Source organism: Marmota monax, unplaced genomic scaffold (genome assembly GCF_021218885.2).
Source record: "Marmota monax isolate L192 unplaced genomic scaffold, Marmota_monax_Labrador192_F-V1.1 WCK01_AAM20220418_F8-fsc00004, whole genome shotgun sequence".
Lineage (NCBI taxonomy): Eukaryota > Metazoa > Chordata > Mammalia > Rodentia > Sciuridae > Marmota > Marmota monax.
The window spans coordinates 216353-231252 of NW_026692881.1; the positions used below are offsets into that span (position 1 = coordinate 216353).

Here is a 14900-nt window from a genome sequence, read left to right on the forward strand (position 1 = left end):
GCAGAGCCAGCCCAGGTGCTCTTGGTAGCCAGGTTCCTATAGCAAGCCCTTTTGGCAGAAATAAAGGTTTGCCTTTCCCACCCATTTTGAGCATATATTTGATTTCTTATTGCTAACACATGGAATCTTTAAAAAAAAAAAAAAAGAACCAATTATTTTACATTTCTTATTTCATAAAAGGAGATTCATACTTACTAGTTGTTCCATGGTTAAATTTTCCTTATACTTGTAAATCCACAATGCTAAATATTCTATTGGATCCGCTGGGCGAACTCTTGCTACTTCTGCAAGACCTAGAGTTAGACACATTCCAAGGTGCTTTTGAAGATATGACGACTCCATTTCTAACTCGTAAATAAAAACCTCTAAAAAAATAAACATTTTGCATTAGTGCAGGCTTTCAGTTACAATACAATAGGAGTAAAGTCAATGAGACCAACAAAGCACTCTACTCTATCATGGGTACTTCCCAGTATGGGTGGCATAAGCAAACTGCCCCGAGGAAACTTCTAACAGCTTCCAAAAGGGCTGTTCTAAAATCATTACAGCTAAAATAGTTAAAAATCCTGAAGGGCTTTTAAGTCCAGTGCATGAGACAGAAAGGGATTATTGACTTCAAGTTGACTTTATGCCAAGCAATACCTGATTCATTTAATCCTCACAACATACCTAAAACTTTGGGTATCACAATTCCCCACTGAGCAGATTGAGGAAGTCCAGGCAAAAAGAGCATAAGTGGACAGTTCAGATTGAAGAGTTGGTACTCACTTCTCGATTCTAGGGCTTCACCCTACACTCTACTAAGATGTTCCTCCTACACTATGTATGCCATCTTTACAAAAAGTCTCAACATTAAAATTCCGTGTATTTCCAAGGTTAAGAGTATAAAAGAATAGAATACAAGGCTCTATTATGGTTTAGATATGAGATGTCCCCAAAAGTTGGTGTTTGTGAGAAAATGCAAGAATAATCAGTGGCAAAATTACTAGATTATGAGAGATTTAACCTAATCAGTGAAGTAATCCATGGATGCTGATTAACTGGGTGGTAACTGTAGGCAGGTAGGTCACTGGGGGTGTGCTTTTGTGGTATATATTTTGTCCTTGGTGAGTGGAGCTCTCTCTCTGCTTCCTGGTTGCCATGTCTTGAACTGCTTTCCTTTTCCTTTTTACCACACCTTTCTGCCATGATGTTCTGCCTCACCTCAGAGCTAAAGAGTAGGCTGACCACATATTAAACCTTGAAACCCTAAGCCCAAATAAAAACTTTCCGTCCTCTACTTTGTTCTTGTCAGGTCCTTCAGTCACAGCAACACAAAGCTGACCAAAAAAAAGGCTTCTCACAACCTGGCCCCAAATTTCTTTTCAGGTTTGCTTCCAGGCAACTCCCCTGCCCACAACACACCCTGGGCTCTTGCTCCACTGAACATCCTGCCACTCTGCTGATAACACTTTATGCCTTTCCATCATTGTGATTTTTGTACATGAAGATGATCCCTTCCTCTCAACAGGAAAAAAATATCTCCTCACCTGCAGGACAGAGATCATTTCTCATTCCCTGAGCTTTCCCATGCAACTCAAGGAAGTTGTTCCTTCTCCAAGCAGCTCACATAGTCACAGAAGAAGTTCTCTTAGGGGTAACATCTCAGCTAAATTTGAAGTTAGCTGAGATGTCACCCTAGGAGAACCTTTCCTAAAGGGACAATAAAATTCACAAGGCAACAAACAGAAGGAAGAGCCTTGGTAATGACAGTAGACAAAATGCCAATGTGTCTAGATCCATCCCTGGACAACTGCACCTAGCATTTTGCATAAAATTTCAGAAACACTGACATCTTGAGGTCCATCCATAAGCCTCAAGGCTTTTCTTCTGTCATGAGATGTTGGTCCAAGAGCAAAATACAATCCTACAGAGGGGAACTGACAAAGATCTAGAAAATCATGTGTTTGATCCACCAATCTCACTTCTTGAATACTATCTCAATGATATACTAGCAAAAGTATAAATGGCATATGTACATAGTTACTTGCACTTTCATTTACCATAGTCAAACTGGAATACCATTCAGATGTTCATATACTAGGGATCAATGAGACACAGCACCCTGGATTCTTGTGCAGGCATAAAAGAGAAGGACAATGCTCTCTAAAACAAGAAATGTTCTCTAGGACCCAAAATGAAGTGAAAAAAAGCAAGGTCCAGAAATGACATGTTATCTTTTGCATTCGCAACAGCAGTGGGGAAAGGAACAAGTATGTGTTGTATGCATAAACACAGTCCAAAAAACTCAAAATTGAAAACAGAAAAGTGACTCAAAAATGGACCTAATTTCCTATTAAGTTGGTATTAGTGTCCTAATCACACAGAGAAAAGCATTATTGCTACTGACTTGGAACAGTCTTCGCTGTGCTTCTTCAGTGGGATCCACTCAAAAAACAGTGCTACACAGACATCTCAGGTCATTTGAAGTGAGTAACATGAAAAAGGGAAGGGAGTTCTGCTGCTGCTCCAGAAGGATAACACGTGGGAAGGGGAGAACCTCTGGCCTTAGGGTAAGCCAAGTTCAGTGTGTATCCGTCACAGCCTTATCAGTGGGACCTAAGGGTTGCTTGTTGGGCCTCTCATTTAACATCTGGTCCCTGTCCATGAACCTACAATAGTGCCCATCTCTCCTGCATTAAGTAATGTTGTTTTTATTTGCACCACTAGGGACCTAGGCCACTAAAGCCCTTTCTACAGAAAGAGTTAATTCTGGCCTGAAGAAGCTTCTGCAGCCATTAAAAGGTGGGAGAACCAGCCTGGGGGAGAACTGGCAGCTGAAGAAGAAGGTAAGGTACTCAGGCAGAGGTACCAAAGTTAAATTTAAAAAGAGCTGATTCAATTAAATTTGAACTTCAGAGAAACAATAAATAACTTTTATACCATTTTCCTACTAGAAGGCAATCCGTCTATCTGAAATTCAAATTTACATAGCCTTGCAGTATTTTATCAGTATTTTATCTGGCAACCATCAACCTGGGGCTTTTAGGTCACTTTTCCTATTTGGGTCTGCAGAAGAGTCTCTTCCCGGGATCCAGGGATCCTGCTAGGAAGCCGGGAGGAGGATAGGGAGAGAGGGAAGAGGAGGAGGAGGAGAAAAAGAACCAGAGGCAAAAGGAGAAGGTGCAGGAAAGGGGTCCTAGAGGGAGGAGACAGAAAAGGGTGGGGAAGAAGACGGAAATGAAGGCAGGGATTGGGAGGAGGAGGAGCGGATCCACAGAGTGGCGACCCACGGAGCTCCCAGGAGTGAACCAACTCTCCCTCGGCCTTTGGGGTAGAGACCTGTGCCGCTCTCAAGGTCCAACCGTGAGAACCGCCTCTGCTAGGCGAGAGGAACCGTTCTGAGAAAAGGGCTCCTCCCTTCTTGGTGCGCGCACCCGGCGCATGCGCCCATCCCAATCTGCTAATCGCGTCCCGGTGCTAGGCAACGAGCGCTCCCATCCAGGGCCAGAGCAGGCGTCCTCTCGGCAGGGGCGCCGGCGGAACGGTGAGCTGAGCGTGCGTCGTGGGGGATGGAGCGGAAACGCGCGCCCTACGGGAGGGGACTCGCGCGAAGGACTGGGGGCGCGCGAAGGACTGGGGGCGCGCGGAGGGGAGAGATGAGGAGGCTTGCCACCCAGAAGCTGGGAGCAGGCGCTTGCTGAAAAGAACCCTCAGACCTGGCGGGTGGACCGGCTCTGTGTGGGAGAGGTGAAGGGGCAGCGGACTTTCTGGAAGGAGCCTTGAGGGACTGCCAGACCTCGAAAGCAGGAGACCACAGCCCCTGGGAGACTCGCTGCATGCTGCGTGGTCTGGCAGTGTCACGCCTCCGCACTTTGGTACTTCCTGGTGACCTCCGGACTCTCACGATTGCACTGTAACCGGGCCCAGGCGTGTGTGCAAAATACTCTGCTAACATTTCCTATGTTGTTTTTTGTTTGTTTGTTTGTTTCTTTGTTTCTTTGTTATGTCAGTTTTTGCGGTATTAGGGATTGAACCCAGGAGCGCTTTACCACTGAGCTACATCTCCAACCCTTTTTATTTTTTATTTTGAGACGGAACCTGACTAATTTGCCCAAACTTACCTGCACCTTGTGATCCTCCTGCCTCAGCCTCCTCTGTAGTGTCTGAGTTTACAGACATGCATGACCAGGCCAACTTCCCGGGTTCTGTTTTAATTTATGGGTGTAGCATTACCTGGTAGGAGAGGCATCAATAAAAGCTGGTTGAGTAGTAATTGCCAGAGTGGGCACTGATGAATCAAGGAAACAGAAGCTCTAATCTGGGCCCACACACATCAGAAGATGTATTTACCGAGCACCCACTGTGTGCCAAGCAAAAGGGATAAGTTCTCCCAGTAGGGTTTGTCACACCTAAGCAGTGTGACAGCTACCCAATGAACAGGGAATGGAGAGTCACCCTGGGAATGCAGAGTTGATGGCTCTTCCTCCTGGTATGGACAGTTCTGCAATGACAAGGTGGATTTCTAGGTACAAATCACTTGGAGATTATGTTAAAGTAAAGATTCTGAATCTGTAGCTCTGGGTGGGACCTGAGAATCTGCATTTCCATAAGCCCTCAGGTGATAGAATTCCAGTGCTCTTTTGTCATCAGACCACACTGAGTGAAAAGGGTGCAGAAGATTGTTAATCCTCATTCATTAGTTTAGTTGGGCCACAGATTGGCAGAAAGAGACACCATCCACCCTCCTTCCCACCCTCCACACCTACACCAAACTCAGTGACTTTAAACACAAATTTATTCTTTTAGTTATTGAGGTCAGAAGTCCAAAATGAGTCTTCAGGGCTAAAAGCAAAGTGTCAGCAGCCTTTTGGGGGATCTGGAGGAGAATCCATTCCTGACAACATCACCTCTTCTCCCTCTGCTCTCTCACCATGTTGCCCTCCCTGTCTGACCTTGCTCATCTGTCTTAGAATGAACCTTGTGATTACATTATACTCACTTGGATAATCTACTTCCCATCTCAAGATGCTTAATTTAATCACATTTACAAAGTCCCTTTTGCCATATAAGCTAACATATTTATAGATTTCAAGTATTAGGACACAGAGACCTTTGGGAGACATTAAATTTCACTCAAATTTCAATTATTCACAATAAAGTTAATAAATTCTACTGTATAATCTACAGTTTGCATTTTATTTATACAATTTTCCCAACAATATCTTTTACAGAATTCTTTTTTCTGTAAAAAAAAAAAAAAAACTAGTATCATGTGTTTAGTCCGCTTTTCTCTTTATTTCTTCCCTATCTCTTTTTATGACCTTGACATTGTGGGGCAGGTCGCTTAGAAAACACATCAAGTCCCAGTTTTACCCAAATTGAAGAGTCTTTATTCTGACCAACCAGGACTGCTCCCTGCAGGACCAAGTTGTCTCTGCAGGAAATAGCCTACAGCCTCAACATTTTAGGATATTTAAAGACAAAAACCACATCCAGGTTGACATAGCAACCAGCAAGCAAGCAAGCAGGATATACAGAAGCTGAATAAAGCCATTAGTGAAAGAATGCAATGTCCTTAATCATATTTTCATTCTCATTCAGTATTTCTCATGGGATTTTCCATAATCATAATCAAAAGAGAAATGGGTCAAAGTGACCCTAGTTGAGTACAAGTTAAAGAATATCAACTAACATCTAATCAATTATTCCCGGATAAGGCACATTGCCCAAGAAAAACGGAGACCAATGAGAACAATTTTACATTGTATAAGAATTGCTATTTTGTGTTGCTAAGTATACTATGCTAGGCAATTAGTAATGGGTACAGAGGTGGGGCTTTCCCATGGGAGAACCATTTCTTACATGAGTCTAGTTATTGCCCATACACCCTGGCCCATAATATTTTGAAGAGTATAGTCCAGTTGTAGACTGTTTCTCAATTTACTTTGCTTGATGTTTTTCTCAGTTGGATTTAATTTTACATTTGGACAGGACTTCACAGAAATGTATAATGTGCCATAGGAAGGGCATCCCAGCAGGAGGTATGGGATGTCTTTGTTGCTTCACTGGTGATACTCAGTTTGATCACTTGGTTAAGGTTGTGTTGGCCAGATTGCACCACTATAAAATTTCTATATTTCCCTTTTGAAAAATTAATGCATATTTTTGGAGAGAAACTTTGAGGCCATGTAAATATCCTGTTCCTTATCAAATATTATTTACCTGCTCAGGCAGGATGGGGCATGGCCATTTTCTCAGTGACTCAGGAGGCTGAGGCAGGAAGGTTACAAGTTTGAGGCAATCCTCAGCAACTTAGCGAGCCCCTTAGCAATATAGGGAGATCCTGTCTCAAAATAAAAAGGGATGGGAATGTAGCTCTGGGTTCAATCCCCCAATACAAAAAAACAATTTTAAATAAAATAAACCAATAGTCATTCACCCATTAATGATGTGTTTTAGCACTCCAGCTTGATTCAGTTATACTACAATGGTTATAAAATAGCAATTTTGAAACTTCCATTATTCTTTCCACATATATTAATCAGCATTCTACTCTGGGAAGGAACTTAGTTTTTTCCCTGTTCATCTACATTTGTTTTGGGATGGACTTATGGATACTTTTTTATTCTGAGTTATTTGTGAAACTTATCAGAATAAAAATACAGCCACTTGTGCTAAGTCCAAAGAAACAAATAATAAGTCAGGCTCTCAGGCCGTGAAGGACAGGATCTCACACACATGTGCCTGATAATAGGAACTATGGCAAAAGACTGCCAGAGCCACAGCCTTGCACAAACACCAGTGCAATCTGAAACAGAATATCTCTGCAGGGACATTTGCCCAGCAACAGTCTAATCTTGCACTGATGTCACCCTTGCTATGGATTCTTCATGATCAAGGATTATTGTTCAAAATATTGATAAAATCCTCCTCTTTTTGCGTTTGTAAACCTCCCCTGGACCTGGGCACTGTTGTGCCCAGCAGTTTGGGAGACCGATACAGAAGAATAGCAAGTTCTAGGCCAGGTGGGTCAGAGACCCTGTCTCAAAGTGAAAGTAAAATGGGATGCAGCTCGGTGGTAGAGCACCCCTGGGTTCAATCCCTAGTCCCACCACCAGCAACCACCCCTTCCCTGGCCTCAGCCTCTGTGAATGCACAGTTTGCAGGTAGCGTATGTTTTCCTGTTGCAGTGCTACTCCTGTATAAACTTAATTTTTGGAGAATCTGTTTGTTATTTAGGTTAACAAATCTATTACACTCATTTATTTATTTTAGTGATCAACTTGTCCCATATTTGGCTGTAGGAGCCACTTGAACATGGCTCCAGGGTCCTCAACCTTTCAGTTCTTTAGAACTCCTTTACTTTCTGGCACAGTGAGTGATCAGGCACTTTAGGCTTTTCCTGTACCTGGCTTGGAGCCAGTTGTTTCTTGAGGAGCTCCAATGCCCTTTTCATGATGAGGGATGTTTGAAAACACTTTCCCAGTGCTCAGGGCTCTCCTTGCTGCTCAAGCACTTGGCTTCTAGGCCCTGCAGCCCCCAGAGCTGGGAAACACTGGTTTTTCCTTTTTAGCTTCACATCTCTCTCTCTCTTTCTCTCCTTCCTTCCTTAAACTGAAAAATGGAGAGAAAGAGTTCCAGGGAGGAATAAACTAAAAAATGCCTCCAGAAAATGCGAAGGCTAGATCTGACCCTCTGTTATTCCCTGGATTCTTCTGGAGTTTAAATATGTAACTTTCAGGAACATGGAGTTTGTCAGGGAGCCAGGTGCTGGAGAGCTTTAGAACAAAAGTCTGCTTGAACATAAGGCCTACTGGCAAGTATACATTTGTTGGTTCTTTTGAGAAGAGTGGTTCTATGGTTTGGATTTTAAATGTCCCAAAAAGCCAGATGCTGCCATTTCAGTCTCTAGCCTGAGGTGCTATAGGGAGATGGTGCAACTCTACAGGGGTGAGGCCCAGTGGAAACCCTTGAAAGGGGACTGTGAGACCCTGACTGCTTCCTCTTTTTCTGTTTGTTTTTGGCCACTGTAAGAAGAGCTTCTCTGCTCCACCTGATGCTCCCTGCCATGGTGTTCTGCTGAGCACCCACAGACTGAAACTACTGGCAAATATAAATTCATCTTTATGTGTTGATTACCTCAGGTATTTTGTCACAGCCATGGGTAGCTGATGAACATGGGTGAGACCAAGTAACATCTCATATTTATCCTAAAATAAATCTGAATTGGTTAGAATGAATCTGTTTTTAAGATATGATTACCTGTGTACAAGAATGTGTCTGTTTGGATGCTTCCCAGGTCCCCAGGATGGAAACGGAATATCTGAAGAAGTGCTTTGGAAATTCCTTGTCCCAGGCACTGGCAGAAGTGGCAAAGGTTCGGCCCAGTGACCCAATAGAGTACCTGGCTCACTGGCTTTACCATTACAGGAAAATAGCTCTAGCAAATGAAAAGGTGTGTGTGTGTGTGCAGGTGTGTCTAGGGAGGGCTCAGCTTCCCTGGAGGGACTGGGATCCAAGGCAGAGTCCTGGAGTTGGCCAGGAGGGTTTTGGTTCATTCACCTTCCCAGGATGACTTAGTCTGCAGCTGGAATCCAACTCAGGGGTGTGGAGTTGGTGGGTTTGGAGCTGCCAGCAGGCTAAAGTTAGTTACAGGAAGAAACTCCATATGCTTAAAGGGCCTGGGTCCAGGACTATCCCCAGGGATGGCGGGCCCCCTTATAAGACCTCTTGGTGCTGACCTGACTTGAGCCTGTGACATTACCCCAGAATATGCGAGAACAGATCCAGCTGATGGAGGAATATGAGAACAGCCTCAAGGAAAAGGAAATGGCAGCAATGTTGAAACAAGAAGAGCTTCAGATTCAACAGAAGTGTGAAGAGTGTCACAAGGTAGGAAGGGGGAACTCACCATGGCCCATTCCTATCCCAGGGATAGACTCCAGGAAATCCCCAGGGCAGCCGCCACCACCGTGCTGAGCACACTGAGGCCCCTTTAGTCAACTTTCCCTCCCTGTCCCACATTTATGTCTGAACCAGGTCTTGTCAATGACATAGGGAAGGTTCAAGGCAAATTCATGTTAGATTCAGAAAATGCTACTGATGTTACTGACATACACATCTAGATTTTTTTAAAACAATCTATTCACCTGGAACAAATATTTTTTTTTCATGAAATCCTTGAGCCCTTGTTCAAAAATTATTCAGTATTTTTCAGAAACCAAACATGATTGTTATCAGTGCATACTTAATGCATATGATTACATTAACTATTTGGTATATTATTATTATATTCTGCTTAGGTGTCGAGCCTCTGGTGCCTCCTCTTTGAAGCTATAATAATGAACATAAATTCATAGTTCAGAATAGTTGGAAAAAACTGTACATTCATCACTCTGACAAGCAAATCTTTTATCTCCCACAATCTTTTCTACAATTTCCTAAAAGATGTCCCCTGCCATTTTATGCTTTCCAAAAATTACATTATGCCAGAACAGATAATTCACTTAATGGGGATGTCAGGCTGGAGATCTGAATCTTATTCAACTATCACTACATCCTGTGCATTTAAGTCTTTAGTGCAGTCTGGTACAAGTCACTAACTTTTGCTGGTTTCCAAAACCGACTTTGAAAATATGCATATATTAAACTTATTTTCATTTATAATAAAATGCTCAGCAACCTCATAAACAATAAGTAAATTTATTTTAAAGGCTGAACATATGTAAATAAACTAAAAGAAAGATGGTTTTATGCTATTTTTTGAGGTGATCTAAGGAGCTGTCCCTCAGAAAGGGTTCATGCTTGAAGCAGTTTTGGGGGGATGGAAGAAATGAGGCTCAGTAAGCAGAAGTCACTATCACCTTACTGACAACCCAATCATTTTCTAACACCATGTTTCACTGGTAATAAAAATAAAAATACAAGATGATGGACTCCCAAGTCTCCACCCTAGTTTTGTGGTAGCTGTATTGAAAAAAACTTTGCGCACTCTGGTATTTTGAGTCACACTGAGGATATTTTGCACCCTGCAGCAATATTCCTCAGCAAGATTTTGAAAAGCAACAGGTTCGCCTTTCTTTTACCAAGTGTGAGACAAGGAAATTGTAAGGGAAGATGGGAACTGAGAGATAATGCCTGGGCTGTGTGCAAGTTCTCACTTTTAGGAAAGAGTTCATGTGCAAGTTGTGGTTATGAAAATTGATTCCACTTGTTAGAAGGGAATAAACAAAGAGAACTCAACAGGGATTTAAAATAGAGCTGAAAGGATCACCTGCCTGGCAAGGGAGAAGCACATCATTCAGTTCTGAGTTAATTTCCAAGTAGAAGTTGAAAGGGCGAGATAAAAGGCAAAGAGGTAGTGGGAACCAAGATCTGGTTCCAAGTTGGCTCAAGGTGGATTATGGACTATCCCTTGCTATTGGCTACCTGTAAATTTTGCATCACTAGTACTGGTAAATCTGGTTTCAAACAGGCCCAGGAGGGATTTCATGAAATTTCAGCAGTACTGCTAGTTTACACTCAAAGCTTTGCCAGATTTCCCTCCCTTAATCCTTTAAAACCATCTTTGTTTTTGTCTTAACAAGACTTTGTTAATGTTTTTTCTTGAGTACCCCAGATAGAATACTAGTCTAGAGGAAGTGTCAAAAGAAGAATAGAAACAGAGTTCTCAGTGTGGCAGAGGTCATTCCAATTATAGGAATCAAGAAGAGCTCCATAGAGTGGGTAACAGTAGAGTCCAGGCAAAGAGAGCCAGCAAGGCTTGACCTATATGGGTTTCTCTTCACTAAACAGAGGAGCTTTGACAATATAAACCATAATTTTGTATATTAGTCAGAAAGCAAATCTTGTTGTTTATAAAGCTCCGAAGCATTCATGTTTTAGGAAAACATTTTCATAAAAATCAATACAGGTATTTGCTGCATAGACTCAATACTTTGAATACAGAAGGGTCTTAAAGATCATGTGACCAAGTGCTTCACCCAGAGCTCTCTGCCCGGTCCCTTAAGGTTCAGTATGGAATGAGGCTCTGAGACTTCTAGGCAAAGATGGAGTGGAGGTAGCCCCTGGGGCTTAGGTTCCAAGGACTCCTACCTCAGCAAGAGACTACAATCACCTGAAATTGTTTCACAGGTCCCTGAGGGCCCTGCTCATCTTTCCCCCTCTATACTTCAGTTTGGACAATTTCTGTTGATCTGGCTTCAAGTTTGTAGACACTCTCTTTTGCAATGTCCAGTACCCTATACCCTAAAAAAAAAAAAATCAGATATTATACTTTTCAGTTCTAGAACTTCTAACTGGCCCCTGCCCTTTTTTTTTTTTTTCCTTTCTCATTTGTGGTACTGGCTGGGGATTGAACCCAGGACCTCACACATGCTAGGCAAGTGCTCTACCACTGAGCTACACCCTCATGCCTTTTTGAAATTTTATTTTAAGAGTCTCACTAAGTTGTCCGAGCTGGTCTCAAACTTGCAATCCTCCTACTTCCACCTCCTGAGTGGTTGGGATTACAGATATGTGCTACTACACCCAGCTTAGTTCTCTTTTTTAAAATAATTTCCATTTTCTTTGCTGATATACTCTTTCAAACAATATGTCCATTTTTCCCCTTAAAATTTTGAAAAGTTTTAATCATGTTTTTAAGTCCTTGTCAACTAATTCTGGCATCTGTGACCTTTTCGGGTCTCTTTCAATTGAATACTTTTTCACTAGATTATGGTTCACATTTTCCTACTCCCTCCTACGTCTAGTAATTTTTACTCCTATGCTGAACGTTGTAGGTGGTATTTTCTAGGGAGCCTAGACCATGTTGCATTTCCTTTCAAAGGTGTTGAGTTTTGTTCCGGAGGCAGTTAGATCATTGGTGAGTCACTTGATCCTAGCAGATTTGATGGTCTGCTTTGCTATGGCAGCTGTATTTCAGTTTTGTACTTAGTCTTTGGTGTGAAAATAGCAACATTGTGTTCCTGCCATTCTTGAGAGTGTTTCCAGAGTGTGGTTAGCCTCTACTCATGTATTAGTCTGCTTTTTGTCACTGTGACCAAAATACCCAACTAACTTAGGGGAGGAAAAGTTTATTTTGGGCTCATGGTTTCAGAGACCTCAGTCTATGGTCTGCTCCGGTTATAGTTGTGGGCATGAGGTTAAGCAGAACATCATGGCAGCAGGGTGTGATAGGGAAAACTAACTGGACTCATGACAGCTAGAAAGCAGAGAGAGTGTGAAGAACCAGAGACAAAATATAGAATCCCCGAAGCATGTCCTCAGTAACCCACCATCTCTAGCCATGCCCCACCTGCCTACAGTTACCATCCACCAAGCAGTCCATTCAAATGATTAATCCATCAAATGGATTAATGCACTGATGAGGTCACAGCCCTCATGATCCAACCACCTCTTAAAAGAGATACCTCTGAACTTGCCACATTGGGGACCATGCTTTAACATGAGCTTTGCGGGGGACATTCCTAATTCAAGCCATGACAACTAATACCTTTTTTGCTTTTTTTGTCTCCTATTTAGAAAGTGATTTCCCCTGCTTTCAATCAGGAACTAACAGAACCCTTTGAGGAGGAGGCCTTGGAGCAGGAACCCCTGCCCGGTACTGCCAGTAGGATTCCAGCAGTGCTTCAACAATTTCCTCCTTCAGAGCTGGCTGAGGAGATTGAGCAGAACTTGGAATCCCCATAAGATCAAATCACCAGGAGGCTTTGCCCTGTGAAGTTGCTGATTAAAATGCCTCCTGGAGGCTGGGGTTGTGGCTCAATGGTAGAGCATTTGACTAGCACGAGTGAGGCACTGGGTTCAATCCTCAGCACCACATAAAAATAAATAAATAAAAATAAAGGCATGGGCTGGGGATGTGGCTCAAGAGGTAATGTGCTCACCTGGCATGTGCAGGGTGCTGGGTTCGATCCTCAAGACCACATAAAATAAATAAAATAAAAGATGTTGTGTCCACCGAAAACTGAAAAATAAATGTTAAAAAGTTCTCTCCTCTCTCTCTCTCTCTCTCTCTCTCTCTCTCTCTCTCTCTTAAAAAAAGGCATTGGTTCCACCTACAACAAAAGAAAGAGAGAGAGAGAAAGAAAAGAAAGAAATGCCTCCTGGCTCCAAATCTCCTTCTTAATTATCAGAATGGGAAGAATTTGAGTGACCTTTCCCTCAACGCTGCAATCCAAGAAAATAGCCCTGGAGGGAGAGCTCTTGCCAACCAAGGTTGCAGGACTCTGAAAGGCGGGATCTACAGGGCCTCTCTATCATTGTCAGGCAGCTAGCCATGAGAACCCTCATCATGTGTAAATCAACTCAGAAAATAAAGATTTTAAAATAAGGAATGGAACTGAGTCTTTTACCTCTTGTTTTATCATTTATTTGGAGACTGCCCAGTGAAAGCACATCATCTCTTATGCACATGCCTTAACTTTAGCTGTACTTTGCAGTCAGGCCTCCCAGAATATTTACACATACCCTGGAGTCTATCTGTCATTAATAACAGGTATTTTCCTTCACTGTATATGCCAGTTTGTCTCATGTTTTCCAATTTTTTTATTGTAATCAAACACAACATAAAATTTACTATCATAACCAATCCTGAGTGGACTAAGTGTGTTAAGTAAGTTAATATTGGTAGGCAAACATCACCAATCAGCACTGAGACTCTTTTCATAATGCAAACCTAAGACTCTATGCCCATTGAATGAAAACTCCCATCCCCTCCAGCCCCCAGAAGCCACCATTCCACTTTGTATATCTATGATTTTGACTATTCTACATGCCTCATCTGAGTCACACAGTATTTGTCTTTTTGTGGCAGGCTTGGTTCATTTAGCATACTGTCTTCAAGGTTGATTCAAATATCATCAGAATTTCCTTCCTTTTTAAGGCTGAATGATTCCACCCTATTTATGGAACACATAAAATGCCAGTGTTTCTGCACTTAACCACCACACTATGGTGTCTCATGTGATGTAAGAATTAAGAAGGAAACCAAAGGGCATTTGGTCCCCAAAAGGGTAAAGAATGGGTGTGGGAAATCCAAGACAGCTGCCAGGCTTCTGGCTTGAGTCCCAGGGGTGGATAGTGGTGGCTCTTCTTTCAATAAAGGACACAAGAGAAAGAGCAAGTAAGGGCATGCTGGGTATATCATACCTATGAAGGGAACAGGCAGGGGATGCCACAAAAGGGAGCATCTTTGAGTTATTGTCCCCACCCAAGCTTCAGGAAAGACCAAAGCCCCCAAGCCCAGCTGTGGCTTTTCTGTAAGATCCTAGAGCAGAGGCTGGATTTACTGTTCATGAACTGAAGGGGCCTCAGAAGTTCTTCATTTCAACTCTGTGATTGACAATGTTCATTTCCAAGTGTAACAATTTTAAATACCTGAGATCCTATAAGAGATATTCTCCTGACATTAGGAGATAATAATGCTTGGCTTAGACGTGTGTCTTTATGGATTTCTTCTACTCCAGAAGCAAGTTTACCTTCTTAGCTATGTTTTAAAACTCATCATAAATTGGGTGATGCTTGGCGGTAGCACTTGGAGTTAGAATACTATTACAAATATTCCTTAGAATTATTTTCAGGCTTTAATTCCCACAAGACAGCAGATTCGCTGTGAATGTGTTCATTCCTCCTGTTCTCCAAGAACCCAGAATGCTTCAGTGTGTCCAGGACCTACCTAGGACAGACCCCTGAACTTAGAATCCCTTCTGACTTTCTAATAATGCTTTTGCTGAAATTGTGAAACATGATCATCATGTTTTCTTTAAAGATTGTAAAACTGCATATGAAATACAAAAAGAGCTTGGAATCCCAGTGATATGGTAATGTAAATGAAAATGTGGACTGTTTTAAAAACAACTAAAAATCATTGTGACACTGTTTTTCTCTTCCATTTTTCCAATGATCCTGGAATAAAT

General features: G+C 42.3%; 2 protein-coding genes across 3 annotated transcripts in view; one reads left to right on the plus strand and one right to left on the minus strand.

Moving 5' to 3' along the window:
• Dydc1 (DPY30 domain containing 1) overlaps positions 1-3398 on the minus strand; it is a 26149-nt gene extending 22751 nt beyond the window's left edge. Inside the window, exons 1-2 of the mRNA XM_046450526.2 lie at positions 3322-3398; positions 196-365 (exon numbers count right to left, since the gene is read on the minus strand). Of these exons, the coding sequence (XP_046306482.1) occupies positions 196-342 (147 nt within the window). The 5' untranslated portion in view covers positions 343-365; positions 3322-3398. The remainder of the gene's footprint in view (positions 1-195; positions 366-3321) is intronic.
• On the plus strand, positions 3257-13319 carry Dydc2 (DPY30 domain containing 2). 2 transcript variants are annotated; one of them, XM_046450528.2, is made up of 4 exons: positions 3271-3526; positions 8282-8437; positions 8752-8874; positions 12505-13319. In XM_046450528.2, exons 2-4 carry the CDS (start codon positions 8291-8293, stop codon positions 12670-12672), a joined length of 438 nt encoding a protein of 145 aa, XP_046306484.1. In that variant the 5' UTR covers positions 3271-3526; positions 8282-8290; the 3' UTR covers positions 12673-13319. The 2 variants fall into 2 exon arrangements, with proteins under 2 accessions (XP_058437018.1, XP_046306484.1); XM_058581035.1 differs by lacking the exon at positions 8282-8437 and having other exon boundaries at positions 3257-3526.
• Positions 13320-14900: the final 1581 nt, after the last annotated feature.

Bases quoted from the DNA above. Each gene is read 5' to 3' on its own strand.
- Dydc2 (XM_046450528.2), top strand. From the start codon at position 8,291: ATGGAAACGGAATATCTGAAGAAGTGCTTTGGAAATTCCTTGTCCCAG. The intron at 8,438-8,751 runs GTGTGTGTGTGT...ACATTACCCCAG, and splicing joins TAGCTCTAGCAAATGAAAAG to AATATGCGAGAACAGATCCA. The intron at 8,875-12,504 runs GTAGGAAGGGGG...TCTCCTATTTAG, and splicing joins AGTGTGAAGAGTGTCACAAG to AAAGTGATTTCCCCTGCTTT.